The sequence below is a fragment of the Suillus subalutaceus genome (genome assembly GCF_016647625.1).
Source record: "Suillus subalutaceus strain FC151 chromosome Unknown DFJ58scaffold_22, whole genome shotgun sequence".
Lineage (NCBI taxonomy): Eukaryota > Fungi > Basidiomycota > Agaricomycetes > Boletales > Suillaceae > Suillus > Suillus subalutaceus.
The window spans coordinates 216,645-244,468 of NW_024540271.1; the positions used below are offsets into that span (position 1 = coordinate 216,645).

The window sequence follows — 27,824 nt, forward strand, 5'->3', positions numbered from 1 at the left end:
ATAAGTCGATACCATCAACCATCCCCACAATGTGGTGGTTGGACCCCGGAAAAGAAGTCCTGAATGTGGTGCGTCATCAAGAAATTTCAGCCCCACATATCCCTGAATATGGTTGCGTCTCGTCTAGTTGTTCAATAGGATACTCGCCCCGTATGTTGAGAACCTTGATATGAACCAAGTAAACTATGGCATTGGGCAAGGTAGTGTTGACTTGTCGCTCATCCATGTGGTGATTTTGACCCTCAACTCCAGGTCAATTAACCCTACGCAACTTGCGCCTCAAGAAGGGCGCATTGGATAAATTCAGACTCCCAGTTGATGTTCTCGAAGGTACTATTACACGTCAGTGGCGTCGCGTGAGCTCACCCGAGCCTCTCTTCAGGCCACCTCGGGACATTCACGCTGTCTCTCCATTGGATGAACCTCGGCAACCTGCCTGTCGAGATATTGATTGAAGATGTGTATCTACTTGTAGTACCATCTCCACAAGCAAACGTCGATCCGGAGGAGGAAAGACAGCGAGCACAGGCCGCCAAACTTGAGCGGTTGGAAAATGCAGAACTTTTGCATATGCGTGGTGTGGGAGTCTCCTTAGGTTTGCTATCATGCTATTGGTATAGCGTGAGCGTCAGATGACCATCCATGTTTCAGAGGAATCTCCGCAGTCGCAGGGTCTTTGGGCTTCATTAACAGCTAAAATAATCAACAACCTGCAGGTGACCGTGAAGAACATTCACGTACGGTACGAAGACAATCTGAGCGTTCCTGGCGTACGTAGGACACTCATACATCAAAATTCATTATATGACGTACAATATTAGCATCCTTTTGCCACGGGCATCACGTTGGCGGGTTTCACAGCGGTGTCGGTCGACGAAGAATGGCAACCGGCTTTCATAGAAAGCACCGCCGGTGCAATACACAAGGTGAGCAGCTAGATAAAGTGAAGGGGAGCACCAACGAGCTTGGATTCTTTAGTTGGCCAGGTTGGAATCACTGGCAGTGTATTTTGATACAGACTCGCAAAGTATGGCAGGGCTGCCCCTGTCTGCGGCCAAAGAGAAGTTTATTGCCATGGTCAGTTTGATTCTATCGCACACCATCAGGTTTAACCTCCTGGTCAGATATCACAAAAGGATCACCAGTCATCCCATCAATTCATTCTCAGCCCGGTATCGGGTGAGGGAAGAGTGAGTTGCTAATAGCTACTGGGCGCGTTTGATATATAACCATCCATCAGATTGTTATGAATCACAAACTGGATAAGAACACACCACACTTCGACGTACAACTGCTGTTTGATGAAATCGGTGTCGCCTTAGATGACAACCAATATCGAGATGCCATATCTTTGGCTGATATGTATCACGTCTATATCCGTCAGCATCAGGTAAAAACTTTTTGAACTAGGCGATGTTGATCTTAAATTTATGTTCTCCGCCCAGTACAGAAAACTTCGTCCAAGCGACGAGGAGTTCAAAGCGAACCGAGCAAGGGCATTGCTACGCTTTGCTGCCCGAGCGATTTTGGATGGTGTGCACGACCGACGTCGTAAATGGACTTGGGCATACTTTGCGGAACGTCGAGACGACCGTAACAAATATGTCGAGTTATTCGAGAAAAAGACAGTGAATTCATTGCGCGAATCTGTACGTTTTGTTTTGTTCCACGCTATGAGACGTACAATCATGCTTTTCAGGATACTGTGTTGCTCAATGCGTTGGAATGTAAGTTGTCATACGAGGACATCCGCTTCTACAGGTCGATTGCACGTTCCCGTCTGCGAAAAGACATGGAGCTAAGGAAAAGGCTTGAGGAAGACCGCGCTACGCAACAGCAACAACATTCTAGTGGTTGGATGTCCTGGCTCTGGGGGTCCCAGGCAGATCAGCCGAAAGACGACCCTGCTTTTGGGGGTGAAATGACAGAGGAGCAACGAAGGCAGCTCTATGATGTGCTTGATTACGACGAGAAATCCGCCATTGTCGATTCGTTCGAGGCGCCCCGGGATGCCCTCAAAGCTCGCGTGGTTGCGGAACTCAAAAGGGGGTCATTTGCACTGAAGGTTGATCCGAGCGGGAAAGCTACCGAGGTTATCTCCACGGTTTTCGACTCGTTTCGTGCCGAAGTCATCCAAAGACCGGATAATTTTGAGGCATCTGTATCTTTGAGAGGATTTAGTGTTTTTGATGGGACGACCAAGAACACGCTGTATCGACAGATAGTTCGAGTCAAGACCCCGGTAGCAGAAGGTGCCGAGGCTATTGAGCACGGGGAAACTGAAGACCCGTTCTTCTTCGTGAAGTTTGAGAGCAATCCTCTCGACGAGCGCGCCGATACTGCGCTCACAGCCCGCATGCGTCACATGGAAATAATTTACCACAGGGGGTATGTCGAAGCCATTTTCAAGTTCTTTCGCCCACCCGAGAGCCAGTTGGAATCAGTCGAAGCCTTATTAGTAGGTGCTCTCCCGGATCACTCAAACAAAAGATCTTACGCTTTCACTTTAAGAATGTAGCAAGCCAGACACTGGAGGGCTTACGAAAGGAAACTCGGGCTGGTTTAGAGTATGCTTTGCAAACTCATAAACCATTGATCTTCAACTGGATATGAACGCACCCATCATCATCATTCCAGAAGAGTGCGTTCCCCAAATCCGTAATTGTCGAAGTTACCAGACTGACTATTTAATTTAGCGTTACCACACACCAATGCAGTCATCTCGTTATCGATGCTGGTCACATAGCTGTCGAGAGCGACTTGGCCGATAAAGGTGCTCTGCGAGAGATAAATGCAAAGCGAAACAAGCAGTACAACGAGGATGACTACAAGAGATTAGAGTCCCTAATGTATGATAAGATGTTGCTCAAGCTCCAGGCAGCTCAGGTTAGTCCACTCCCGGACAGCATAGACAAGTCTAATGCTATCGTTCAGTTTGTCTTAGGCAACGACCTGCAAGCTTGTCGTGATGCTCTCACTTCTGAGAAGAGCGACACTCTCCATCTACTGGAACGCATAAACATCAATTTACTGGTGCAGAACTCCATTGTACCATCTGCTGTCAATCTCGCTCGATTCAAAATTTCCGGAAAATTGCCAAGTCTTCAAGTGAACATCTCCGACGCCAAGTACAAGTCTTTAATGCGCATTATAGATGTTGCGATCCCAAACTTCGATGAGGGTGGCGACCAGAAGCCCCAGATGCACATCGACACTCCACCGCTCGTGTTGCCTTTGTCAACTGGTCTGTTTGGACCTGTTGGCACAGAATACAATGTAGATGATCATGATGGGGTCGACAGCGAAGCTGCATCGTCACACAGAGATGATCTGTTCTTTGAAGCAAGCGATGGTTCGCTCGAGGTAGATCATATTCATGCTCCACCTCCCGTATTTTTACCTATTTTACAGCATCCTGAAATCCGACAACATATCTTTGAGCTTGATTTTGAGGTTGACACCCTTCGTGGGGCTATCTCGAAGTCTAGTAGTAACGGCAGTGAGAAACCACTTGGGGAAGTCATCTTCCAGCAGTTCCGACTCACGTTCTCGCTTCTCAAATTCAATATGAATGTGGACATTAATTTGAGGTACGCCGTACAACCTTTCTGAGCTCGGGTCAATAACACGTATTCAGATCACTGGCAATGAACGTCGTGCAAGCTGCTGGAGATCCCATTCAGCTGATGTCTTCAGAAAGCACGGGTTCGGTCATTAAAGATCTCATGAAGATATCGTACAAACGGGTCCAGAAGAATTCACCCGAATTTGCAACCGTCTACGAAAGCATCGACCAAAGTGTTGATGTCCAACTATCTACGTTCATATTCCACGCTGCACCAGAACCGGTCGTGTCACTTTACGATTTTATCATGACAACGTTTGTTCCTCAAAGCCCAGAGCAACCCGCGAGCACAACTCCAAGTGCAATCGTTATCTCAGACGGAGAGTTAGCTCCGCCTGCTGGCGACACGGGAACCATCAGAGTATCTGTCAGACTTGATAGTGTACAAGGTCTGTCTTTTATTCAGATCTACCAACAGCGCCCTCACAGCCACGTGTAGTCATGCTTCTCAACGACGTCAATAGCTTGGCTACTCTCTCTTTATCTACAGCAGACGTTCAGTTACTCCTCCGGGCGAACACCATGGGAATTACCGGCCGCTTAGGAAGCCTTGCGTTAAGTGACGATCGCTCAAAGGAACTTGCCAGGCCGCAATTTAAACAAATCTTGTCGATCGAAGGCAAAAACTTTGCGGAATTCCGTTATCAAACTCTTGATCCCGCAGAAACCTCGACCTTGGGCTTTAACTCGACTTTTTCTCTGAATGTCGGCTCTCTGAAGGTCCACTTTTTGGAGCAGCCTCTGCACGACATTTATCTCTTCGTCACCAAGCTAGCAAAACTCAAGGTTCTTTATGATGCTGCCCGTGACGCTGCAGTCCAGAGAGCTTCAGAGATTGAGAGAATGCAATTTGACGTCTCCGTCAAGACACCAATCATCGTTTTCCCTTCGGATCCTAGCCGTTTGCAAGATGTCTTGGTCATGCGACTGGGAGAGATTAGCGCTCGTAATTCACACGAGGCTGATGCTAGTAAAATCACCGCCAGTTTATGTGGTATCCAGCTGGTGTCCGACATCTCTTATGATGGAACATCATCTACGCTCAAAATGGTTGATGACATTGATATCATTGCGGATGTGATTCAAACTAGCGGAATCGATCGATCGCAGGAGAGTGAACTTCCAGACACCCAGGTAACGCATCATTATCGCCGTGATAGCATTTCTAACAACGAGAAAACATCAGATTGCAGTGAAGATATCTGATGTCAAGCTGTACTTGACACAGACTCAATACATTCTTCTCATGAAGCTCGTGCAGTCCATACCCAAGGTTTTGGTCGCTTCACCGGAAGGAAATGCCCAGGCACTGGAGTTAGCATCGCCCGTGAGTAGCAGCGACAGCAGCGGTGCTACCAGCCATCATGTAGTGGACCTCGAGCCCGAACTCCACGTAGCTGACGGAATCCGCGCGTGGACGACCGTAGATCTGGTCGCTTCTGTCAAGACGGTGAAGTTACATTTATACGATAGTTTGGCGACCCGTGAAGAAAATCTCGAAGATCATGGCATAGCGCGCTTTGCCCTCAACGATAGCAGCTTGCGTTACAAATCAATATCTGATGGTGCTGCGGAGGCTCAAGTTGTGCTGAAGTCATTCACAATGAGCAATACCCGCCCAGGAGGGTCCAAGTTCCGTGAAATTATACCTGCGGCGGATCATGACCGTAACCAATTCATGGTTCTCTACACGATGTCTGGCAGCTCTTCAGTGGCCATTCTGACTGTGGATTCACCGCACGTTATTCTGGCTATTGAGCCCGTCATTGCATTATTGGAGTTCTTCACGAGCGCGTTTCAGCAGGACGTCCCGGTCGACATTGACCACGCATCCGCGGCTGAGTCTCAGCGCGAGTCACCGCAGTCTCGACTTGATTTCCGACTTGATCTGCACGATGTTTCGATCAGTGTACTCGAGAATGATGAAGACGCGAACTCCCAGGCTCTCAGGTTGTACATTGACCAAATTCTGCTGTCGCAACAAGTGCGTCCTTTTTCTCTTTGTCTCACCACAGTGCTAAGAATGGCGGTACAGGGGATTATTGCGTTGACTATCAATCGACTCGGAATGTCGCTTATCCGCATGGGCGCGGATGCCGACACTGTACGCTTCTTGGATGATGTTGATCTGACCTTTTCAATAGATAGTCGATCATCAACACGAGAACAGATGTCGAGCATGGAACTTGCTGCCAAACCCATTGTGTTCCGAGCCTCCTACCGAGATATCATGCTGATCACCACCATCGCTAGCAAAGCAGTGGACCTTTATGGCAAATCTGAAAACAACTCTTCCATGACCAACACCGCTAGCATGAAGGCCGCACAACCATACGAGGGGCCTAGCCAAGCATCACAGTCTAATGCCACAAGAAGCCATAGACATACTATCGGGGAAGCCCGTGTTTTGGTATCGAAAGAACAGGTACGTCAAGATAAGATTCACTGGCTTCGTTATTCACATATTTTCTCAGCTAAAAGCATCGTTTGATGGATTCCGTCTGATTCTCATAGGCGACATGCATGAGCAGCCCATGCTTCACCTGAAGGTCAAACCATTTATCGTTGGTGCTCGGGATTGGTCTGCAGATGTGCGTAAAACAACAGCCCTCGTGCTGGTCTCATAATTTAATTATCCACTACTAGCTTCGCGCCACTGCTACCCTTGCGACCCAAATCAGCTACTGGAATTTATCAAATTCACATTGGGAACCTTGTAAGTGGCATCATTTCATATGTCTTTCTGTGCTGAGTAAAACATGCAGTAATCGACCCATGGACCTTCACTCTCGCGGTGAGTCTATTAAAATCAGGAATTAGGATAATATTTATTTATTCTAGGTTGGCCGAGATCAACGCTCGAGTGAATTCAAGGTGTCGGTGTCAGCGCAAGAACGTTTAGACCTCAACGTCAGTACTACTTTTGTGGAGCTTGCTGTCACTTCTGCCAATATGTGGGGTAAGGAAGGACAAGTCTTGCTACAGAAGGCCCGTGGGAGCTTTGCACCATACCGTATCAGGAACCGCACTGGATCCCCTCTCTTTGTGTGGTCTGACGACGATGCCAGTCGCGACTCAAAGGATGCCAGTGCAATCAAAATTGCAAATGATCAAACTGTAGACTGGAGGTTTGATGACTGGAAGACAATGCGCGAGGCAAGTAAAATTGTGCGTTCCAGTGGTACTATTTTCACTTTGCCCTTGCAGCATGTTTCAATCTCCGAACAACACAACATTGGCATACAGATTGTTGGCAAGCCATGGGAAGCGCTGAGAGGTATACCAGTGGACAGAGAAGGAGAATTTACGTTCTCCCTACGCCCTCGAATGGAGAAATACGCTGATCGCCTGTTGTGCGCTGTATCGGTTGAAGACAACGTAAAAATCGTGACGCTCCGTTCCACGTATCTGGTTGAGAATCAGACCTTCTATCCACTAGAACTTATGCTGGTAGATCACACGGGACATCCAGTTTACTCGTTAGAAAAGATAGGTCGGTACTGAAAAGCTCTTGTGATTCGGTGGTTAATACGTCCTCAGCCCCTGGCCAGGATTACGCTCTGCCCATAGAAGCAGTAACCCAGAACAGGATCCGGCTGCAGCCAGATCGTGCGTATCCATTCACTCGAAACTTACGCAGCATAATCATTTAATCCTTCAAAGAAGGGTTTGGGTATAGATGGTGCTCCTCCATACGCTTTGAGGACCTTATTGCCAAGAAGAGTCTCACAATAAGTTGCCTTCACAATGACCAGCGAGAAGCTCCCTTCCGATTTCAAGCGTGGGCACAAAGTGACTCGAACGAGCCTGGAACACGGTAAAACTACCTTCACATTTCTGTGCATCCCTACCACTAACTATGTTCCTTTTTCCGGTTCAGGAAACCACCAAAAATTAAACTCAAACTCCGCGCGCCAATCGAGCTTGAGAACCTACTGCCTTACAATATCCAGTATCGAATATATGACAAGGACGCTGATCAAAACTGGAAGAGCTACCTCAGAAAGGGTGGCGTCATGCCTGTGCATTCTGTGGAACTAGGTCATTTGATCCTATTGAATGCTGAAGTCCAGGATACGAGTAAGTCCAATGGCTCATCCGAGTACGCTCCCTCACGCAGAAACTAGTTTTCAAGCCCAGCGACTTCGCCATCATCAACACTGACCGGAATTCGGACTTTGAAGTAGAGTCTCGTTTAAGTCTGCGGGACCAGAGTAATCGCAAACTTGATCTACGCTTAAACTACGTGTTCGTCCTACCCTCCTACCATTTCGCTTTTGCAACTCACATATTCCTAGACGCTATCCTGAGTCCGGTGGTGCCTTCAAAGTGCAGATATATTGCCCGTATCTCGTCGTTAACAAGACCGGGTTACCTTTGAGTGTGAAGGCTGCACGCTCTCATCGAGCGACATCCCCTGTTGAGATTGCCGCTGATAGTAGACTCGGTAAATCCCGTCGACGATTTACCATGGCTTACTAACTGTGTTTGCTAGATGTCATTTCCAAGCCAGTTCCATTCTGTGGGTTTTTACATACCTTTCTTCTTACGATGGACTTATCATTTCACTAGTGTTATCACACCCCAATGACAACGGTCAAGCATTTGTGTTCAAAGTCGGTGAATCTGGCTGGTCTAAGGTACAGTCAAACGACGGGAAGTTGTGTTTATTAGATTCAAATGTTGCCCTTTAGGTCTTCAGTCTGGAGGCCCCTTCTGCGGAAACTGAGATGGTTATGCCGTCCTCAAGGCAAAAATCGGAGGAGTTTCACATTGGATTGTCATGGACTGAGGGGTTGGGGAAATATAAACTTACCAAGGTTATAACCCTCGCCCCAAGGTTCCTCATCAAGAACAACCTGCCTGATACCATATGCTTCCGCGAGCATGGCGCACCGCCCAGAGGACGCGCAATGCTTGACCCGGGTGAATGTTGTCCAATGCAGATCATGCGTGTCAGCCGCGAAAAAATGCTCACCATTGCGTACCCTGGACTCAATTCTCAGTGGTAATATCCCAGTCATGTTGTCTCTGGTATCTTCCTGATAATACTTCAGGTCTGCACCCATAAACATTGAAGACATAGGTTCTGTTCACCTTCGCGTTCGACTCTCAGACGGCGACATGCGTGTAGTGAAGGCTGACGCCATGATTGATGGATCCACGATATTCGTAATACTGTCTGCTATGGAAAAATGGCCCTTCGTTATAGAGAACGACAGCGATTTCTCTGTCTCCATGATACAATGGGTATGGGTTTCCCAACTCCCTTACACCTGAAAATATGCCCTGACTGTTGACTCCGTAGGATCCCAAACGTGGAGATGCTGACGCAGTGAAATCGTCGACCCCACGATACAAGTTAGCGCCTCGCTCAAGCATGCCATATGCCTGGGACCAGCCTGCTGCCAGGGAAAAGAAGATCGCGCTTACGATAAACGATGCTTCCCGCGTTGTGGACATCATGGAAATCGGTGTTCTCGTGCCATTCAAGTTCTATGTACCTTCATTTCTCCTCAAGTTCGATTAGTTACTGACATGCAACCTAGGATCGCAAAAGGACCCGTGCTGTTTCGTTGGATGTAAGAGCAGATGGACACCAACAGATATTACGCATCACACCATATGTTGCTGAGAATAGCCTCTACAAGCCAAAACTCCACAGTTCGGGCTCCCTGTCACGGTCTGACACCATGACCAGCAGCTCAGAAGGTTTTGAAGCGATCATGGAAGACGTCTCTCCGACATTGTCATTCAACGTGGAGTTTGCAGGAATAGCAATATCGTTGGTTAACCGCAAGATGGTCGAAGTTGTTTATACATCCATCGAGTCTTTGAAGTTCGAGTACAGCAACAGCCCTGTTGCACAGTCTTTGAACCTGTCCTGTGGCTCACTACAGATAGACAACCAGCTGCACGATGCGCTGTACCCAGTCATTCTCCAGCCTAGTCCAATATCCAAGGAGGCTAGTGGTGTTGCAGCTCTCCCGACAATACAGGGTTCAGTGATTTGGCTCAAAGACCAAGGTCAGACAACTTCTTTGTTTAGCTCCAAAACTGCACTCAGGCTGTAAATTCAGAACACGGCGTCTTATTCGTCAAGTATTGTTCTATCCTCCTCCAGGCGTTGACCATTGAAGCAGACGAAGATCTACTTTTCGCCCTATATGATCTTACACAAATCCAGGGCGTCTCATGGCAAGAGAACGCTGAGGAGTGAGTGTAGAATTTGATCCCATGACCTTTCTTCCGGCTTACATGTGGGATCAGTGTTTTGATACAGCATCCAGAAGAAATACCAGAACCTCATATTTGTGCCGCCGGACAAGTTGTCTACTTTGAAGTTTTGGAACTTCAACCAATACAACTGTCTCTCTCATTCATGCGCACAGAAAGAGTTAGCAGTGAGGAAAAGTACGAATTGCGCTTCGACTTTGCCTGTAAACTATGCATGCACTAATTGTTTCCCTTCAGGCTCAGCATTCGCAACCCTCTAGCTGTTGTCGTCAATGCATTGACAATGACCTTGGGTAACATTAATGACGCACCGTTGGAGCTGAACGCACTGGCCATCAAAGACATGCGACTGACGATACCTGAACTGCAAGCTAGAATCACTTACCATTACCGTCAGGATGTTCTTCGTCAGCTTTACCGCATTCTCGGATCAGCCGATTTTATTGGAAATCCTGTTGGGCTTTTCACGAACGTCAGCTCTGGCGTGTCAGATATTTTCTATGCCCCATACAACGGGGTTGTTATGCATGGTAACAGGGAGCTAGGGATTGGAATTGCCAAGGTACGAGACGAAGAATATTCTTAGAGCATTTCAATTAATCCTCTCCAGGGTGCCGCTAGCTTTGTGAAGAAAACAGTGTTTGGGTTATCAGATAGTATGACCAAGTTCACCAGCAGTGTTGGCAAAGGTCCACATTTGAATTAGGCCATATGATCGTCACTTATGATATCTTCTAGGGTTATCTGCAGCAACCTTTGATTCTGAGTATCAGGCTCAACGTAGAATGAGTCAGCGGCGCAATCGCCCACGCCATGCTATGTGAGAGTAGATTTTGTCGAGTAAACGTAACCGACTGACCCTGAATGGCCAGCTACGGAGTTGCGGCAGGGGGCGAAGCCTTTGCCAGTAGCGTTGTTAGCGCAATGGAAGGGATCGTTGTAGGCCTTTTCCACTCAATCTTTCTGTCGCTGTGCCTGATCGAGTCCTGCCAGACAAAACCTTTACAAGGCGCCGAAACAGAAGGTGCACTCGGCTTCTTTAAGGGCGTTGGAAAAGGCCTTGTGGGGTAAGTCAAGCAAACCACACAGCATGTTTTTTTAATCTTGTTCGTGTATAGCGTTGTTACCAAACCGGCCGTTGGGGTGTTTGACCTCGCATCCAACTTATCCGAAGGTCAGTCATGTCATATTTGCCACTCAAGGACAGCTTATCGTGCGTCTCTCAGGGATCCGAAATACAACAACTGTATTTGACAAACCAGAGCGAGATCGCGTTCGTCTGGTAAGTAATCGCATTTTCCACGCGATTTGCCCTTTATACCACCATGTTTACAGCCAAGACATGTCCCATCGGATGGCATTTTGGTGGCAAGTAACCTTCTTGAGCGTTGCGTCTCATACACTAAGCTCCGTTTACCAGCCGTTCTCTGCTCGTGAAGCCTTGGGTCAGTATTGGATGAATGATCTCGACAATGGCGCATATCGCAAAGAGGCCTACGTTGCACACATAGGTATGTTGGTATTTTGTTTATTGAGCATAGCTAATTGGGTGATAGATTCTCCCGGTAGTGACAACGTCATATTACTGACTTCGACACGAGTTCTTTCCTTTTGGTCGAAAAAGCTCCGCCTTGATTGGGATCTCCCCCTGGCCATGGTGCAGGGTATTGCAGTGGAAGACACTGGCATCCGCTTCACTCACAAATCTGGAAAAGACCATGACAAATTCGTATTCATACCGGATAAAACATCTCAAGCTTGGTTCTTTGGCCAAATCGCTTCTGTAGTCAAAGCCTTCAACAATCGTCGTAGAATGGACTCATGATTAGATCACAAAGATTTCTGGATTCAATGTAAGGACTGTATTCTTTAGCATCTGTACTATGCACAAGTAGATCTTTATATATGCAATGAAGTTGTAACGTATGGAATCCAATGGAACAAATACGACGGATGATCAGAAAGCAACGAGCGTGGTGGGAAGAACGGGCAACCCAAAATAACGATGATGGTAATGCAAAGGTGGGTATCGGCCATAGGTATAAAATTTGACTGCTGATTCAAGCGTGCTGTTTAGGGACCCGCCCTTTCGGCACGACTGTATCTTCGCTAAGAGACAGTTCGAGTTTGAAGAATTGCCGTCGCTGTACTAGAGACTCGCTCTCTAACAGGCACATTTATGAGCTGAGCAGTAACCTGTTTCCCGTAATGGCAGCTTTGATCGGTGAATTCAATGGAATCGTCAGAATCGTGATAGAGAGGAGTTTGGCGGCCATCAAAGCTGACGTAGCTATCCCGAGGACTTGTAGAATAAGCACTCTGGAAGTCAGTGTCCGAGTCATCTGTGATGGAGCTGATAGCAGGTGTAAGAGCAGGAGTGGAGGGTGTTGCTGTTTCGGAGGGAGAAAGCGCAGATAGAGATGCCCCAGAGGCAATCTTACGCAGTGGTTGATTGGAACCAGCAATAGTGCCCTCATCAGCACTACTCTCTACCTGGGATTCCACCTGCGGGATTCTCTGATCCGCCCGAGGAGAAGCTGCCCGGCGAGGGGTAGCCGAAGTAGATATGGTATCCATTGAGCGACGGGTGTTGGTACTGGTTTGCGTCGAGGATGCGGTGTTACTACGAGTTCTCTTTCTCGCTTTGCCAGGAGGGTTATTCACTAGCTTCGTTCCTTTGGCTAGACGTGCACGAACAGGGACGGCATCGGAGTCGTTGCTTCGTTCATCCTCTGTAGAACTATGGACCGCAGCAGACCTGTTCTTCCATTCTTGAACCCGTTCTGAGGCCAGTGCAGTCTCAAGCTGAAAACTCACTTAGCTCTAGCGTCGCAGAGATCAATTCGAGAGACTTCACCTTCTGCTGGATCTGTAATACTTTCTGTGCGATTCTATCGCTCCTTTCGCTGATACCCTCGTCCACAGCCATCATACCATCTTGCACTAACTCAGCCTGAGTTGCGGAGAAGCGTTTTGTCTTTGGTGACGCTGGTGTCTCGTCTTCTTCCGCAATCGTGTCAGTCTCACGATCACTTTTGCTGTGCACAAGAGTCTCATCACCGTTCTCGTATTGTTCCGCAAGAGTGGATTCTGTCCCGAAGCTGCGTAATCTGGATCCACTACTGACCGAACCGTCCTTGATTGGGTCACTGGCTCTCCGCGAGCGTGAGCCACTGGCGGTAGACCTCGCTGCTGACATACGTGACCCCGGACGGGATGCGAGGTCCCCTTCATATTCAGACTCGTCGACGTCGACAGCCATGGAAGCAAGTGCACGTTCGATCTGGGCCTCGACCTCAGCAACCATCTCCGCACGTTCTTCCTCCATCCTTTCCATGGTCTCGCGCATGCGTTCCAGCTCAACAAGAGCTTCCTTGTGTGCAACCTCCGTATCATACAGCTCTACAAAGCTTTGTTAGTATCGCTGTGTGCAGTTCTCAATTGATACTTACGTGTCTGCAATTTCGCCTTCTCGGCAGCTGTGAGGTGGACCAAACCACTTAGCCGCTTTGTCTCTCTTTGCTCCTTTCCAATCTTGCTACGCAGCTGGCCAGCCTCGGCACTCAAGCGCTCCGCGTATTGCTCGAACGTAACAAACTTATCCCGCCATAAATCTGCTTCCGTCATGAGGAAGTTGAGACGACGAGAAAGACGACCGATCTTTGTCTCAAGGTCATCACGAGCATCGACAAACGCAGTCGCACGTTTGCGAATGGATAGCTGAATGTGCTGCTCGGCAGGAGTGAGCTTGGGGATGCGCCGAGCTGCGCCGAAAGAGGAGAGGCGCTTGAGAAACGAAGGCTTCTTAAACTGGGCCAACGTTATTATTATATAAAGTCGGTCAGACGCAAGATAACCGACCTTATCCTGTAGCACACTATCAAATGCTTGGATAATCCGCGTGGAATGCCACCACTCAGGTGCCTTGATTGTGTCTGCGACAGCAGCAGTTTCACCACCGCGTTTCGCCTGAATCTTGCAGACAGGGCGGAATCGACCCGCAGGGAAAGCTTCTTTGAATTCGCTAAAAATAACGCGCATATACTCGGTCTTCGCATTCAGAACAAAAGAAGCAATAGAACTCACGAAGGCACACTATGATCGGGATGATAGTGCGGCTCGAATGCAATAAGAAGACGCTGCCTATATTTGTCCCGTTGCTGCTTAGTAGACACTACACCAGGAGGGGGAGATGGACAACTCAGGTAGTTGATGTCTCTGTTTATGGTGAGCTCCTCTGGTACTTGGCAGTCAATGAGATAACTTACAGATCAACTACGCAAACCTCGGGACCCGGACGTACGCTGTATCTCGTTTCAGTGGCAAGGCCGAGGATCCATGGTCCGGGGTCGTCGATATAGATCTTAGCGTCACGGGCGTGGACAGCAGGCAGGGCGATCCCCGACCAACCCCGCAACTCGACAAGGTACTTGATCGTGCATACTGCGATCTACATTAGAAATTCGTCAGTTTCACAATAGAGCGTTCTCCGATATCAAGAACGCACTCCGAGCATGGCGGGATGCCTAGAGTAAAATAGAATACGACCTGTCGGCGCCAGGGCAATCTGAAATAACGTCAGTACGGAACAGGTACGAGGTGCCCACAAACGTGACGGACTTCGCATATAGTAAGAATGTTATCGATGTTCAAGCACTTGAACAAGGGCCACATTGTAAAATTGATGTCCACGAGACCGCGGCCAAAGTCCAAGCCACCAGGGAAGCGGGCAATAACCTCGAGGTTTGTGTCATCGGTTTGTGGGGGAGTAGAGCTCGTCGAGGGGATGGGCGTGGAAGAAGCATCGAGCTTGATGAGATCACCGGCGCGTGGAGCAGGATGGGCCAGGATTTTGGAGATCTGCAAGGTGTGCGACTGCACATCTTTAGAGAAACGAGCCCAAGAAAGGGTTAGGTAGTCACGCATGAGATCGTAGATCGGGTGACGCGACACCAGCGCTAGATAAACTAATCAAAATCTTTCGCATGAAGCTCAAAAGATATACGTACTGAGTGCATAGGGGAGCCAAAATACGGTATCACCAGGCAAGAACAGGGTACTCTCACCAGGACCGTGGCCACCTACGGTACTTGCCACGTCATAATCACTCTCGCTGATAGCACCAGCGTCAGTTTCAGCACCCTCGCCGTCGGTCTCACCGTCGGTACCCGACCAAGGCCCCTTAAAACTCTTTTTATTCACTCTCCTAGCTGGATCTCCAGGGGACTGTGAAGACCCTGGAGGGTTTGAAGAACGCAGCGCTCTCAGCCGCGTAGCCACTAGTGATTGCGCACTCTCCTTGCGCGCACGACCTGCCTCGAGAGTGCGGCGAATTGCCGAACTTCTCTCAGCATCAGCGTGACTCCATACGGTCAGACAGACACCATGGTAGGTAACTGTTGCTCCATTTCCACCTGACGCTTGTTTTTCGAACATGGGAGATGTCGGGGATGCTGGAGGAAGTTGGAGGGCGCTCGGCGGACCAAGGTATGCTGATGAAGGACGGGCATTGAGGAATGGGTCATCAGTGTAAGGGAAGGAGAATGTGGGGGCTGCAGAAGAACGATCCGTTCCGGTGAGGACAGATGCGCGAAGTAAACCCACTTCAGAAGGTGCAGGCGCGAGGGGAGTGGAAGGCGCAGGAAGGGTAAACGTAAAAGTATGGATTGTGCTCGCCGGCTGAAGCGTTGACGCGATGATCTCAACTTCACGCGTGAACGAGAGCTATACGAGAAGGGAATTAGCAGCGATAGGACCACACGACAGGAACATACCTTGAGCGCTTTTGATAACATTTTTCCTACTTCAGCTTTCGACAGAGCACCTGCGCCCTTGAGGATCTCAGTACTCTCCCCCTTATTTGCTTTCTTCTTTTTCTTGCCCCCACCAGCACCAGGGCTCACGGTACTGCCGAGAACCTCGGGCCTCCACCAGCGGGCGACTGCACCCTCTGAGTGAGATAAACCGAGAACAGCATCGGGGTCGGCAAGAGTCCATGTATGAGGACTCTTTGGAAGCCCTGAGACGACGTAAAGAGAAGTGAGAGGAAGGGTTGGGGCATGTTGTGTTGGGGATGATGGTGCCGAACGAGTTGATACGACAGACGTGCGGGTAGAGGCTGGAATAGGCTCCATGGACTTGCGATGAGCAATTCCTAGTATACGAGAGGCCTTATCCACCGGACGGGGAGAACGAGGATGTTGGGAATGAGATTCTTGTGGAGCTGATACAGTAATATAGTCGAGCTCGTCGGCGAGAGCGGCGTCTGGGGAAGAGGAAGAAAAAGGAGATGAGGAAAGAATAATATTAGAAGATTTGATATTGGAATGGTTGTTACCGGAATGGTTCGTATTCGAAATGTTTACGATTGTGTTGTTTTGAGCCGCGTTAGTGCACGCGCTCGAACTAGACTTGATCGACGTTTTGTGGCACCGATTAAAAGAAATATCAGAGTAACGCGACTTGAGCACCTTTTCAGTGATACCAATTGGTAAAAAAGTAATAGGGCTCGCTGCTATAGCAGGCGCCTGGATGTTTGGCCGGCGAGCCGGAAGCAAAGACATTTTACAATATTAGACCGGTCACCACCGGATTGAAACGAATAGCGAAAGGAGCGACAAAAAAACGAATGAATGGGATGCACACCAAGTGCAAAATTTTAGATGGAAGTACAGGTTAAAAATGAAGCTGAAGCGGGGACTAGTTCAACCTTGCCTCGAGTAGACGTTACTTACGTCGGCGTGTGCCGTCCACTTTAGAGTTGCTGTTATAAACTGCGAGGCATCTTGTCTTTCGCCTCAACTCAACCTCATGTCACACGTCGACGTCGGTAAAGAGATCGTGCACTGGCAAGCAAGCTGCACCTGCTAGTATGTACACATTGTCAACCTGGAGTCAACTTCATAAACGGGAGCACAAACAGGATCGACATAGATCTAGATGCCATTCACACACTCATCTTCCCATTTTACGAAAGCTCCTGATGGAAATTCCTAAATTGCGTTGTCAAGGGACGCACAGGTCGTAAGTGACCTCAGTATTAGCCCCATCTCTTCAGAAGAACAAGGTACATTACCTGCCAAGACCCTCCAAGCCCGAAGGTTCACCCATGCACCGTAGTAATGTTTGAGCAGCCCTGAGTAGCCTCGCTTATTTCAGTCAAAAGTCAACAACGTTCGCTTGCAGAAAACTCAGATGTCTATTTTCAAACGTCATACAACATATGATCCACAGCACCAAACCACCTCAGTACGAAGTTTCCAAGTAATTTTCAAACGGACTGGTATGCGCCAGACTGGTTGGCAGGCTGGGGCGCTGGAACAGAGCTAACTTTTGAGGGAGCACGCGGGGTGTCGTCATCCACGGTCTGGTAGCCGTCGCGGCCGCCAGAGGTGAAACCCCCAGGCATGGACCAAACTATGACAGCATGAACTAACTAAGGGCGATTACTTTGTAAGGTTAACTTACCCGTAGGACCATTGATATCAGTTCCGAGGCCCGGGAACTGTCCCCCGCGTTGACGCATGGCGATCAAAAAGGCACCAGCGGTTGGTATCTTGATGGGAGTCAATTCAAACGGAAATGAGAGTATTTTAATTACTCACCTTCAAAAGTAAAAGGATAATAGTAAGGAACCTAAGGAAGCCACCTTGTTCATTCTTGATCATCCACAGTACGTCATAGAATATCGACAACGGTAACAAGCCCGCGAACTGGCTCTGTGTTGAGGTCATGAAGGAGGATAAGAGTCGCAATGCGTACCAAGGTCAGCGACTGTGCCGCGTCGCTGCTCTCCTGTACATACGAACCGAAGAGGAAGATGGGCAGGTTGTATGCTGGGACAGTAAAAGGACTGATTATGAAGGCCAGCGCCTGCGCAACGCGTAATGAGTGATCTTTCCCATCAGAATGACTGAAGATGAACGTCTACTTACAGTCTCTGCAAGTAGTAGTTTCGCTGGGTCAAGTGCCTGAATAAAGTCTGCCATCTTTGTTCGAATGTAGTTGTGGATGTCTTGGAACTTGAAAGAGGTTTCAAAAAAGGGACTGCGGGGACTTGGCGGGGACTTCCTTTTTGGTGGCAGTATTACGCCTTGTTCAATTTCTTCTAGTCCGGTCGCAAACTGAATTCAACACTTCACTAGTCTCGTCAGCGTCTGCATGTCCCAGCCTGGTCTCAGCTAACATACTAGTAGCAGGCGTTTCGCGCGTTTATTGGGCAACTTAAATTCACCAAGCGTTTGCTCATGCCGCAGCCCCAGTGCAAAATAATTGAGGAGCTGCTCCGAAAGCCTTTTGGTCCATATCGCGACGAAGAAGTGCTCAGTGCAGAATGCCAAAGCAAGCCAGGAAAGACACTGGTACTGAATTCATTTCAGCTGGCTTACAACGACGAGATTATTGGGTACTGTTCCTGCCCCTTTGTTCCCCGTGCATCTTGCTAAGTCTTCTTGACAAGTCTCGATGAATCCGAGCAACCTCTAGGTACCGAAGAGGTAGACGCTCGACAGTACCGCTTTCGTGGAATTCTTAGCATACATTCGCCCGTTTGGCTATCTCAAGTCGGCGTCAAACGAGTGGAAGCAGAGCTCAACCTGCGTGCCAACACGCGCAGCATGCGTGAAGGGGAACGTCCTACCCCCACAATAACGATCGAAGGACTATTTAATAAGAAAACAGGATATCTTGGGCGTACACCCGTACCAGGTGACAACGAGCTCAGGTTAAAAATCCAGGGTTTCAAGAACTTCCCAGCTGTCTATATGACATGTGAGTTCGGATGCCCCTACGTTACAATTCCGAAGGACTAAGGTCCAACATATTCAGCCAAGCTAGTTCCGGATGGATTATTCTGGCACTCCAAAGACTGGTGGGTATCATGTTATGTGTGATTCTAGACACGTCTTCACTCTCCTTTAGTAACCGTACCTACGAAGTTGCAACAATGGACGTCTACACCTTCCAGCTCTCTGAGAACTTCTTCTGGCGCTACCGTCTCCTTGCCCTCATGATAAAGATCGTTAGAGAGGAACAAACGCCGCTTGAAAAGCGAACCCCTGAGTGGTTTGTGTCCAAATACCTCGAACGGTTCGCTCATCCTGCCAGTGATGAACACGAGCGACTCATCTACGACTCTACCGATTCTGATATTATTGATGTCGACGAAGGCAGGACCCACTTGCCCCGTCACCCAAGGCGAATACACAGGCGCGATATTCTAGGGCTATTTGCTGCCCAGTCGGAATGGTTCGTTACTGATAACGCAGTAAAGCGCAATCAGATATTCCCCTTCAAACCATGGAATGCATTTAGAAAGGAAGTCAGAAAAGCAAGATGGCAAGCTGCACGCAATAACGTCGTCTGGGGCTGGCCAATTGGTCGTGAGCATCAGCCGGACCTGGAGTCAAACCCAGACAGCGAAGAGGGAGATGATGAGGACGACGAAGATAGTGAGGACACAAGAAATGTGGTGGAGCGGAATCCCGTTATTGGCAAGACAAATGAAATCGTGCGCCGTAAAATCGACAGAGCCAAGACCAGACGAACCCCGCCGTCTGGCCGGCATGTCAACGAACCCAGTTCGTCGTCATCCTCAGATGAACTCGATCCTGCTAGGGCACATGCATATATGTCGGATTTCTCTCGGGAATCATCTAGTACTGCTTCTGATTCTTCGCACGAATCCGTGGACGAGCGCCTGCCCGAGTTCGGAGAGCTCATCCCACGCCAGTTGTCTCAGGTCCCGGAGTTTCCAGGCCCCGATAACCGCTGGTGGTGTCCTGTGCCAGATTGCGGACACATGGTTGACTTGCAACATCTCACACGAGATGATATAAAAGCCCTCTCAGCAACCACCGTCTTCTATCTCATGGAGAAGAAATGGCGGAGTATTCGAGAAGATGAGAGAGCTAAAAAATGTTTTTTTGAAATGGTGTCTAAGCATTACGAGGATCATTTTGCAGACCTTGGCTTAAGGTTTATTCAGACTAGGGGAAAGGTAAGCAGGTCAAGGCCAGTCTTTTATAATCGTTAACATTTTTCCAGGTCGGAATAGACTTGATCAGAGATAAACGACGTGGTCAGCAGGCGGTGGCTATCGTGAAGGAGGAACTTACTTAAGAGGCCCCCCTGATCCCAGTCTGGGGCCCTATGCACATAAACTGTAATATAGGTAGCAGCCTGTTAATAACATCACACGGGACTTATTGTGTAGTCAGTAACCTTGGCAGCCCCAATATCTTCAAGGAATGACAGGATAATCATGATTACAGAGATATAGTCCGTGTGGTATAAATCATCTAGGTCTAGCATTCCGTCCCAGGAAAATGTCTCTGAGCCGCATCCATCGCCTTCCCGTTCTATGTATTTCACCGGCAGTGCCACCGCCCTCTTCCATGTCCTGCTGCGAGAGCTCAGCGCGAGGGCCGCTCAACACTCCCCTGTCCCGAGCGTCTCCCGAGCGTCTCCCCTGTCCCTCGCTCACAGTCCGCCTCCGGCCACCCGCAGTACCAGCCAAAGACATACTCTCATTGACGACAGCTGCAAAGCCTAGCCCTATTCCACCGATACGCCTGGAAGTTCTTCTTGGCAAAGGGAGAAGCCCGAATCCAGGGCTGACAGGTGAGAGACCGATTGTCAACCCCGTTGGAGACAATATGCTCGACGATTGCTGCTGACGTAAAGATGAGGCCATAGTACGCATAGATGCAGATGGATCGATGACGGTAGGGCGCTGACGTGATGAGCGGGAGCTGTCTGGTAGGGGTGGTGAGATATCCGTCTGGTGGGCTGTGAAGGGAGGTGAAAGCTGTGAAGACGTTGTACAGAGGGTGTGCAATGAGACGGAACTCTGGGGTAAAACAGCACCCTCCGACCGCACCCGGCGGTCCATAGGAGGCGCAATTGGCCCAGAGAGAGATGAACCCCGGGGACTAACGCCAGTACTTGCATATGCAGGGTAATGTGGCGGGGGGTTTGTTTCGGGAGTGGCGCTTCCGCTGTTAGATACTGCTTGGTCTTCAATGTCAGATTCAGTTGCTGTATCACTTTCATCGACGTTGGCTTGGGCACTGACTGCCCAAACCCCAGCAAGCAGAACGAACATGCCGACTATGACGAGAATAAGGTGCCACCCTGGGAGTTGTCCGAGCTGGTCGAAGTAAACCAGACCATTGATAATCGATGAAAAGTTATAAAAGCAAAAGGCAGCTAGGCAGTTTCTATGTTAACGGCACTATCAGGAAAAATACAAAGGAATGGGACACACATGGGCAGACAAACGCAGGATCTGCAAGCCTCAGACCACGATTAAGGTACCAGAGTTGTCCCAGAGCAAAAACAATGAGTCCACCAACAAGAATCCATGCCTCCCATCTGAAAAATTGATTGACGCCGCTGAATGTGAGGACAAGAAGTTCAACACCAGACTTTGCGAAGATCAAACAAAGCCCAGACAACGTCCCTGAAGCTGCAGCATATGCTAAGGCAAGGAGAAGCGGGGTTCGGCTTGGGAGTGGCACATGTAATGGTGATGGAGATTTTGAATTGTTTAGATTAGATTTAGTAGATGGAAGGCGGCCACATTTTGGATCGAGCAGTGGTGTCGCCTCAGATGCGAAGCTACCGTTGACTAGTTCACCAGTGAGACCGGTAGATGAATTAGATGGTTGTTGTGCGCGCGTGGGAGGCAGCGGTGTGGGAGAGTTTAGAGGAGAATCATGTGCGGAGGTGCAAGAAGACGACAGGGGTGAGTCACGGTTAGCCTGCAACAATGAATAGGCTGCAGCTTCTAGTTGTCTCTTGTAAGAATATTCAACACTGTGCGTCTGCAGGAATGTCATATGTACAATTAAAACGCTATATTGCGGCTGGCACGCACCACGATAAGGCATACGAGCAGGATGAAACCCTCGGCACAGAACCAGACTATAAACGCAGGACGCGCAAAAAGTGCCATTAATTCGTCTAGACTCCGCGTAGTTTCAGGAACGATCCCGTAAATAGCAATCAAGGCAGCGCCACCAGCGATGAGAGCTGTTCCCAGGAGCATTCGTGGGCGGAGGAGGAGATGAGCGAAGAAGGCATTCCAAAGGAGAGAAACAGCACCCAGGGGTGCCAATATGACAACCGGAAGGGATGCTATTTGTATGAAAGATCCAAATACATTAGATATCAAAAAGATGGCTGCCAGACGTTGTGTTGGTCGGTGGAACGAATATAAGCAAAGGTTGAGTGCACTCACCAAATCCTATCAACCATAATCTAATAAATGTGAGCGGAGACTGAGTTATAGAAAACATACATGACTCACGGTCGGCGGTGTTCTACTTTCTGGTCTTGTTCTGGAAGCTGTGAGTTATGAACATGGCTACGACGCTGAACCGCAAGACCAAGGCTTTGGACGAAAGATGCGAGCAGCCCGATAAAAATTCCCAGAGGTATGGATATGTGTTGGTTTAAATCTGTGTCGACAAAGAGTGAAGTGGGTGCTGCAGCGACATGGGTTATAGAGGATGTGATGTGCGCGACCATAGGAGGGAATGAGATAAAACTGAGTGAGAACGTCAGTGTCTCCTGCAGCTTGTCATTCAGGTGCCAATTTGGTGTACGCAAGCACTGGCAGTACTAGGAACTAGAAATATAATAATCTTCGGGCAAGAAGCGTAGACGTTGTGGTAGGTTGTAGTAACCGAAGTGGGAAGGTACACACGTGATCGACTCACAGCATTAAGCTTAAGTACTCATGGAATGTAATAAGGCCGTTCTATCATAACTTCCTCTACTACTTGTTGAAAAAATAATAAGCTGACCGCGGGATCTGCACAAGCTACCATACGCAAGACACTAGAAACTCTGAGAACGTCAACATGAAAACATGTTCAAGCTGACGACTGAGTAATACAATTAGGAGGATCAAATTGATATCAAGAAGTTCGAGATTCTTGCTGGAAACTTCAGGTATTGTGTAGCTCAGGCTACGCTAAGTTGCAGACAAAGGAAGATGCGGGAACCTCGATGGTCTTGGAGGCATGAGATACTTTGTTGCAGAAGTAGCCAAACTTGAAACTAGATTGTGCCAACTTAGAAGGAGGAAGTCCAACCTTCTTGTCTTCTGAGGTAGCCTTTTCGCTTCTGTCGTCTCCTTGATATTCTTATCGTCCTCACTAGTGCATGCCCTCTCTTTGTCTGTTTTGCAAGCAAGCGCTGCTTCCCGGCTTCCGTCTCCTTAACACTAGTTGCTACATAAGTTTTGCGAAACACTCAAAGTAAGGCTGGATGGAATACCTTCTTCGCGCACCAAGTAGTAGCTAGCGCTGACCTCCGACGTGGCCTCTATGCTATTGACATGATATATGGCCTAACCAAAGAACCCGGTTTATGGTGGCTGTAAATTGAAAGACGTCGATGTCATGAATGGCTGGCCGTAGCTCCGCGGGGTGCTATCAGACTTCAGTCGTGACTGAGACATCACGGACACTATCGATGATGATACGCGCCCATGCCCCGGGAAGATTAATAATGAACCAACCAGCCTTGAGAGCACCATAATCGGATTCGAAGGCCTTGGTCAGTGACCTCACTACGTAACGTCCGTATGGTGCGAAAAGTGCAGCAGCAAGGCGTCGGCATTCTTCCGTTCAAGGGAGTTGTTGCTAGAGGTACCTTGATGCGGTCGAGGAACATGTTGGAAATTTCAAGTGCACTGTCATGTAACTAATTATTTAAGTTCGACCGCAGCATTTGTGGCTGTGTGCTCGAATTCACATTCCCTGGCGTGCTCTGATATGGCCTTCTTCAACTTCTTCAACTTTAGCGCCGCTGGTTATTGTACATGTCTACCGAGCATTGTTCCGAACAATCACTACCATAAGACCAACCTGACAACTCCTGGTTCAAATTCAATCCAAGATACTCACTTTTCAAGGCCATGTCATCTCCTAGCAATTCCAACGCTCAATCTAGCGATGCGTCTTCGACGTCCACTTCGGACCCTTCCGAGTCATCTCTTCGTGGACGAGGAGTCTATGAAGCGTCCGGCGACGATGACTCTTCTGTCTTTACTATGATAGGAGATTGGGACACCACTCGTAGCCCTATGGGTTCTCAAACAGACTTGTCAGGTTCTTTAGAACAAGATATGTCTGAGGCCCGTCTTCGTCAACTGTACGACGAGGAAGAAATTGAACGTTATCTCCACCTTTTTTCTGCTGTAAGTTCTTGCCGTACTCGATGGGTGGTCTATCCTGAGGTACAACAAGTATGTGACGGAAGTGAGATTACCAGGTGTTTTGCGTAGCATCAAAGCCAAGCCATCAAGTAGCTCCCTCCACCTTCCCCGGCCAAAACCGCCGCCACTCCCTCCACGACCATTTGTTCGTCGTACCTCCGAACAAGCAGAGCCGCCTACACTTTTTCCATCCGCCATTCCTCCAATCTCAGTAGATCCCTCCTGGTCCGAGCAGATCGCCATTGTGAGTGCCGCCGCCATCACAGTAATTAAATCTAAACTCCTTCCAGAAATATATACTACCAGGTCTTCCACCGACGCCTCATCCGCCGCCACCCTTCGCTTTAAAGCGCCTGAAACTCACTAGCCAGCGTTTTTTCCTCGCAGTAGTTCCCCCTTACCAGACTTTCTTTCTTTCCATAGCAAACTTGGCATTATGGAGGGACCCACAACGTAGTGGACTATGTTGCGCGGTAGGTAGGCTGTTACTTTTTGAGATTGATATATTCACCAGCATCCAGGCATACTGGGGACTATGGCTGTATGACCTTCTTCTCCCGGCACTGATGTTTCGAATCCTGTGGGAGATGCTCAGCCGGAGGCTTCTCCCCTATCCCACTCTAGAATCTTTACACATGCGGCGGAAAGATTCCGAACGAGCCAGGGAGTTCGGAGACGAAGTTCATGATCGCCTATCGGCGCCTTCGATGGGGCCCAAGGATATATTTCAGCTTTTCAAATCTTACAGATCCGCAGCAAAAAGCAAAATCAAGCCCCTTGCGAAGGACACAGGGGTACTTCAAACGAGTCTAACTGACGATGGTGGCGAGGATGAAGCGGCTACTGTTCTTGATGACGATACTCAAGAAGAGCAGGACACCAAACGAGAACTCCTGCACCTTCTCAATATTGTCGCTGATATTCACGAACGTGTTAAAAAGTACGTACTCCGTGATTCGTGATGGGCGGTTAACTAATCGAATATTTGTCGTTGTTAGCATTTTCATCTGGAGACGACCAGCAGTCTCCCAAAGATATGCAATCGTAAGTAAGTTTTAGGGACTACTTCGGCACGTGCTTGACTTCTAGCAAGATTTTGGCTGTTGTGGCCTGCTGCACCTTGATTATTCCTGCGCATTACTTGGCAAAACTTATATATGGCGGCTGCGGGATATTGTTCTGGCATGTCATTCCTGTGTTAGCTGCTCTGCCACCAGGCGCTCGAGCGAGGTTCGTGTTCAATATATGTTTGCATCATATTTTGATAAGTGGCGAGATAGACTGCCCGGTCCGTTGGCTGATGTCCCCACCGATGCCGACTATGCTATAGAAATAATTACACAGAGAATTGCCAGGGGCGAGGAAATCAAGCCTCCACGCAAGCCTCGCTCTTCGAGTGCTCGTGTTAATAGCGCAAACGAAGGCGATCTTTCTGCGATCCCGTTACCCGACACATCACTCAGAAGCCAAATGCAAACTAATGATGGTGTTGATTGGAAGAAATGGGGATCGCGTGTCGCGCACGGCAAGTTATTGCTTAGTGAAGGCAAACGACGCCTTTCTTCTGGACAAGTGAATACGGTCGGCCTGACGTCCGCAACTTTACGAGACGAAGAAACACATAGTACGCCTATAATAAATCAGATTGTGATACAACAACAACTGATCCACTTTCAGCATATCCTGCACACCACACTTCAGCACCTGGTCTAATCACACTGACCGCTACCACAGTATACTTCACAACACTCACATCACAACAAGCAAAATTAATTATACCTCGCGAGAACCTCTGCGGCGTGAAGAAAACTGGTTTGATGAAAGGGCTTCTAATGTCTTGGGTTGACGACGAGGAAGGGCAAATAGAAGAGAAGTTCCACTGGGTCGGCAATCGAGATGAGCTTTTCGCGCGCCTTCTTGGTCCAGATGGTGCCCGATGGATGCGAATCTGAAGGCTTGACGCGTCGGTGGCTGAATTAAAACTCAGAGAGCTCCGCGCAAAGGACCATGCCCTCAGCGGCATACGCACTTGTATGCTTCCCCCCCTCCCTCATAATTTATTCGGTCTCTTTGCCTTTACCCGTCTTTCGTATGTTCATTGTATGCACTCTGCCCATTGATATCTTGCTATTACTGTAACCTATTTGCTAACGCGATTTTGTCTTTTATCTGCCACCGCTCGCTCATTCTCCAAGGACATCAAACTGCAGAATGTTTTTCTCTACCGAACTGTTGTCCAAGAGGGATAACGGATTCGGCCTTCTTTGGTGCTGTTATTGTATGCTTCATTGACGATGGAATCATATCTCATTGCTTGATGTCCCAAATACTAGGCTAGCCGCAACTCTTGGCTCGAAGTCAGCCTTTAAGAAATTACCCAAGCGCTCCGTGTTGAGTGCAGATATCTCTCAATTGTGTGATCTGATTGCCTCTCCTTCGGAACCTCTGGCTCTTCGCCTCTCAAGTAACTTGATGGTCGGGGCTGCACGGTAGGCAGATCAAATTCGTTAGGGCCCTTCATGCTCACTAAGTTGCACAGTGTATATAAAGGTTTTATAATCCATGGCTGTATAACCAAACCTTGTACATTTATCGTTACTTCTAGTCAAGCAAGAACTTTTTCTTTCTGATGTCACGACTTGCTTTAACTCCCTCAAGCGAGTTGTGCAAGAGTTCCGTTCGATGGCTGCGTCCGAAGCCCAGCTTCAGATGGCTCAGCCAAGCGTGAGGTAAGTTAGCTCAAACGATGCGAGCCTCCTCTGACACCTCTTGTCAAGGCCATCAGCTGTTACACTCGCTGCTGATCCTGGTGCTGCATTCGCCATGGATTTTGACGCAATGGTCGCTGTACGTTCCTACCTCCCTTTCTGTTCGTCTCTAAGCCAACGACGTGGCTAGGACTGGGACGAATACTTGAACATTGGAAGTACGTTAATTTACTGTGCTTCAACTCGTGCGTATTCATCCCAAATGTAGACAACAAGGGAGGAGCGGAAGAGGGTTCATCCGATGGTGATGAGTACAACCCAAAAGCCAGGAGACCAAAAGGAAAGGGTAAGCAGTCCGCAGTTGCACCGGCTTCCACTGCGGAAAACGCCCGCGCCAATGCACATACACTCGATGAAAATCACGATATCTTCCTCGCCAACTCTTTCGATGCCTCATTTGGCGGCAGCGGCGCCAACATGATTCCATCTTCCCAGAATGATACCTTCGGCTTCGACGATAGTTTCTTTGGCGCTTTTGATGGCCTGGATATTGGGGAGGGCGTCGGTGATGACGTCGTAAGGGAACTTGGTGAAGGTTGGGGAGGAGTAGCCCTGGAGAATCAAGTCGAGTATGTGTCCTTTTTCGTTAGGCTGAAATTTTGCTGAAATATCCTAGCCATGATATGCAAGTGGATGAACCGATTGACTTCGGGTTCAACGATGGAGATAACCTGTATTTCGAGCACGATCCCATTGACGATGCCGGTACATTAGAGCAGAATGCCTTGCCGCTTCCTCCGTCGGCCTTTGCTACACCTCAGGGCACACAACGGGGCTCAGCAGGTATGATGCATTGCTCCATATTGACCATCCTTATGTATGAAAATTTAAAGCTGCCCTTCCTCCCTCTTCCTCCCTCACCGGACACTCCCTCGAATCCCCCTCTGGTCCTTTGGCTGTAATTGTCCCGCAGGTCGAAGAGATTGATCCTGTTGCACCTGGCGATCATCCGGCCGAACCCGCACCT

At 48.8% G+C, this 27,824-nt stretch overlaps 7 protein-coding genes across 7 annotated transcripts; 4 read left to right on the top strand and 3 right to left on the bottom strand.

The window, feature by feature from the left end:
* Nucleotides 1-29: 29 nt before the first annotated feature.
* Nucleotides 30-11,687, top strand: DFJ58DRAFT_724845 (vacuolar protein sorting-associated protein 13; the record flags this gene model as incomplete). The annotated part of the gene is made up of 46 exons (XM_041385149.1): nt 30-68; nt 128-200; nt 253-330; nt 383-595; nt 652-770; nt 822-926; nt 979-1,077; nt 1,125-1,190; nt 1,241-1,390; nt 1,446-1,649; nt 1,700-2,458; nt 2,512-2,567; nt 2,697-2,886; nt 2,935-3,590; nt 3,638-4,014; nt 4,065-4,759; nt 4,812-5,609; nt 5,661-6,050; nt 6,100-6,216; nt 6,272-6,341; nt 6,391-6,419; nt 6,467-6,793; nt 6,833-7,118; nt 7,166-7,234; nt 7,289-7,442; nt 7,506-7,705; nt 7,753-7,873; nt 7,924-8,072; nt 8,121-8,147; nt 8,198-8,265; nt 8,320-8,633; nt 8,683-8,875; nt 8,934-9,125; nt 9,175-9,652; nt 9,706-9,841; nt 9,896-10,039; nt 10,100-10,424; nt 10,473-10,551; nt 10,601-10,682; nt 10,735-10,801; nt 10,856-10,929; nt 10,981-11,036; nt 11,089-11,144; nt 11,198-11,227; nt 11,283-11,373; nt 11,419-11,687. 46 exons carry the CDS (start codon nt 30-32, stop codon nt 11,685-11,687), a joined length of 9,270 nt encoding a protein of 3,089 aa, XP_041246982.1.
* A 99-nt stretch (nt 11,688-11,786) lies between these two features.
* Nucleotides 11,787-16,217, bottom strand: DFJ58DRAFT_680586 (DENN domain-containing protein). The gene is made up of 10 exons (XM_041383200.1): nt 15,637-16,217; nt 14,872-15,586; nt 14,483-14,820; nt 14,370-14,429; nt 14,131-14,312; nt 13,949-14,080; nt 13,724-13,886; nt 13,315-13,672; nt 12,720-13,264; nt 11,787-12,667 (listed from the first exon to the last, which is right to left on the bottom strand). Exons 1-10 carry the CDS (start codon nt 15,994-15,996, stop codon nt 11,972-11,974), a joined length of 3,549 nt encoding a protein of 1,182 aa, XP_041246983.1. The 5' UTR covers nt 15,997-16,217; the 3' UTR covers nt 11,787-11,971.
* Nucleotides 16,218-16,813: 596 nt separating this feature from the next.
* DFJ58DRAFT_206084 (uncharacterized protein) lies at nt 16,814-17,909 on the bottom strand. The gene is made up of 5 exons (XM_041379237.1): nt 17,797-17,909; nt 17,624-17,734; nt 17,467-17,574; nt 17,330-17,417; nt 16,814-17,278 (listed from the first exon to the last, which is right to left on the bottom strand). Exons 1-5 carry the CDS (start codon nt 17,848-17,850, stop codon nt 17,133-17,135), a joined length of 507 nt encoding a protein of 168 aa, XP_041246984.1. The 5' UTR covers nt 17,851-17,909; the 3' UTR covers nt 16,814-17,132.
* A 33-nt stretch (nt 17,910-17,942) lies between these two features.
* On the top strand, nt 17,943-20,070 carry DFJ58DRAFT_773097 (uncharacterized protein). Its single transcript, XM_041389295.1, has 6 exons — nt 17,943-18,010; nt 18,061-18,266; nt 18,321-18,631; nt 18,689-18,731; nt 18,782-19,859; nt 19,907-20,070. Exons 2-6 carry the CDS (start codon nt 18,109-18,111, stop codon nt 19,979-19,981), a joined length of 1,665 nt encoding a protein of 554 aa, XP_041246985.1. The 5' UTR covers nt 17,943-18,010; nt 18,061-18,108; the 3' UTR covers nt 19,982-20,070.
* Nucleotides 20,071-22,560, bottom strand: DFJ58DRAFT_743650 (uncharacterized protein). The gene is made up of 5 exons (XM_041387270.1): nt 22,173-22,560; nt 22,104-22,123; nt 21,741-22,045; nt 21,129-21,687; nt 20,071-21,070 (listed from the first exon to the last, which is right to left on the bottom strand). The coding sequence occupies exons 1-5, from the start codon at nt 22,391-22,393 to the stop codon at nt 20,157-20,159; spliced, it is 2,019 nt and encodes a 672-aa protein (XP_041246986.1). The 5' UTR covers nt 22,394-22,560; the 3' UTR covers nt 20,071-20,156.
* Nucleotides 22,561-23,568: 1,008 nt separating this feature from the next.
* Nucleotides 23,569-26,439, top strand: DFJ58DRAFT_773103 (uncharacterized protein). The gene is made up of 8 exons (XM_041389296.1): nt 23,569-24,071; nt 24,121-24,333; nt 24,380-24,562; nt 24,611-25,029; nt 25,088-25,133; nt 25,183-25,319; nt 25,370-25,713; nt 25,767-26,439. Exons 1-8 carry the CDS (start codon nt 23,790-23,792, stop codon nt 26,039-26,041), a joined length of 1,899 nt encoding a protein of 632 aa, XP_041246987.1. The 5' UTR covers nt 23,569-23,789; the 3' UTR covers nt 26,042-26,439.
* On the top strand, nt 26,172-26,626 carry DFJ58DRAFT_206199 (Rad21/Rec8-like protein). The gene is made up of 2 exons (XM_041379238.1): nt 26,172-26,356; nt 26,423-26,626. The coding sequence occupies exons 1-2, from the start codon at nt 26,301-26,303 to the stop codon at nt 26,580-26,582; spliced, it is 216 nt and encodes a 71-aa protein (XP_041246988.1). The 5' UTR covers nt 26,172-26,300; the 3' UTR covers nt 26,583-26,626.
* Nucleotides 26,627-27,824: the final 1,198 nt, after the last annotated feature.

Coding starts and splice junctions, on each gene's coding strand:
- DFJ58DRAFT_680586 (XM_041383200.1), bottom strand. CDS start 15,996: ATGGAGCCTATTCCAGCCTCTACCCGCACGTCTGTCGTATCAACTCGT. Junction 14,313..14,369: donor GGCATCCCGCCATGCTCGGA/GTGCGTTCTTGA, acceptor TTTCTAATGTAG/ATCGCAGTATGCACGATCAA. Junction 12,668..12,719: donor TATTACAGATCCAGCAGAAG/GTGAAGTCTCTC, acceptor GTGAGTTTTCAG/CTTGAGACTGCACTGGCCTC.
- DFJ58DRAFT_206084 (XM_041379237.1), bottom strand. CDS start 17,850: ATGGCAGACTTTATTCAGGCACTTGACCCAGCGAAACTACTACTTGCA. Junction 17,418..17,466: donor TTATCCTTTTACTTTTGAAG/GTGAGTAATTAA, acceptor ACTCCCATCAAG/ATACCAACCGCTGGTGCCTT. Junction 17,279..17,329: donor TGATATCAATGGTCCTACGG/GTAAGTTAACCT, acceptor ATGCTGTCATAG/TTTGGTCCATGCCTGGGGGT.
- DFJ58DRAFT_773097 (XM_041389295.1), top strand. CDS start 18,109: ATGCCGCAGCCCCAGTGCAAAATAATTGAGGAGCTGCTCCGAAAGCCT. Junction 18,267..18,320: donor TACAACGACGAGATTATTGG/GTACTGTTCCTG, acceptor CTTCTTGACAAG/TCTCGATGAATCCGAGCAAC. Junction 19,860..19,906: donor TTATTCAGACTAGGGGAAAG/GTAAGCAGGTCA, acceptor ACATTTTTCCAG/GTCGGAATAGACTTGATCAG.
- DFJ58DRAFT_743650 (XM_041387270.1), bottom strand. CDS start 22,393: ATGGTCGCGCACATCACATCCTCTATAACCCATGTCGCTGCAGCACCC. Junction 21,688..21,740: donor TGCTCGTATGCCTTATCGTG/GTGCGTGCCAGC, acceptor ACATTCCTGCAG/ACGCACAGTGTTGAATATTC. Junction 21,071..21,128: donor TCCTGCGTTTGTCTGCCCAT/GTGTGTCCCATT, acceptor GAAACTGCCTAG/CTGCCTTTTGCTTTTATAAC.
- DFJ58DRAFT_773103 (XM_041389296.1), top strand. CDS start 23,790: ATGTCATCTCCTAGCAATTCCAACGCTCAATCTAGCGATGCGTCTTCG. Junction 25,030..25,087: donor ATTCACGAACGTGTTAAAAA/GTACGTACTCCG, acceptor TGTCGTTGTTAG/CATTTTCATCTGGAGACGAC. Junction 25,714..25,766: donor ACGAGACGAAGAAACACATA/GTACGCCTATAA, acceptor ATCCACTTTCAG/CATATCCTGCACACCACACT.
- DFJ58DRAFT_206199 (XM_041379238.1), top strand. CDS start 26,301: ATGTTTTTCTCTACCGAACTGTTGTCCAAGAGGGATAACGGATTCGGC. Junction 26,357..26,422: donor AACGGATTCGGCCTTCTTTG/GTGCTGTTATTG, acceptor CCCAAATACTAG/GCTAGCCGCAACTCTTGGCT.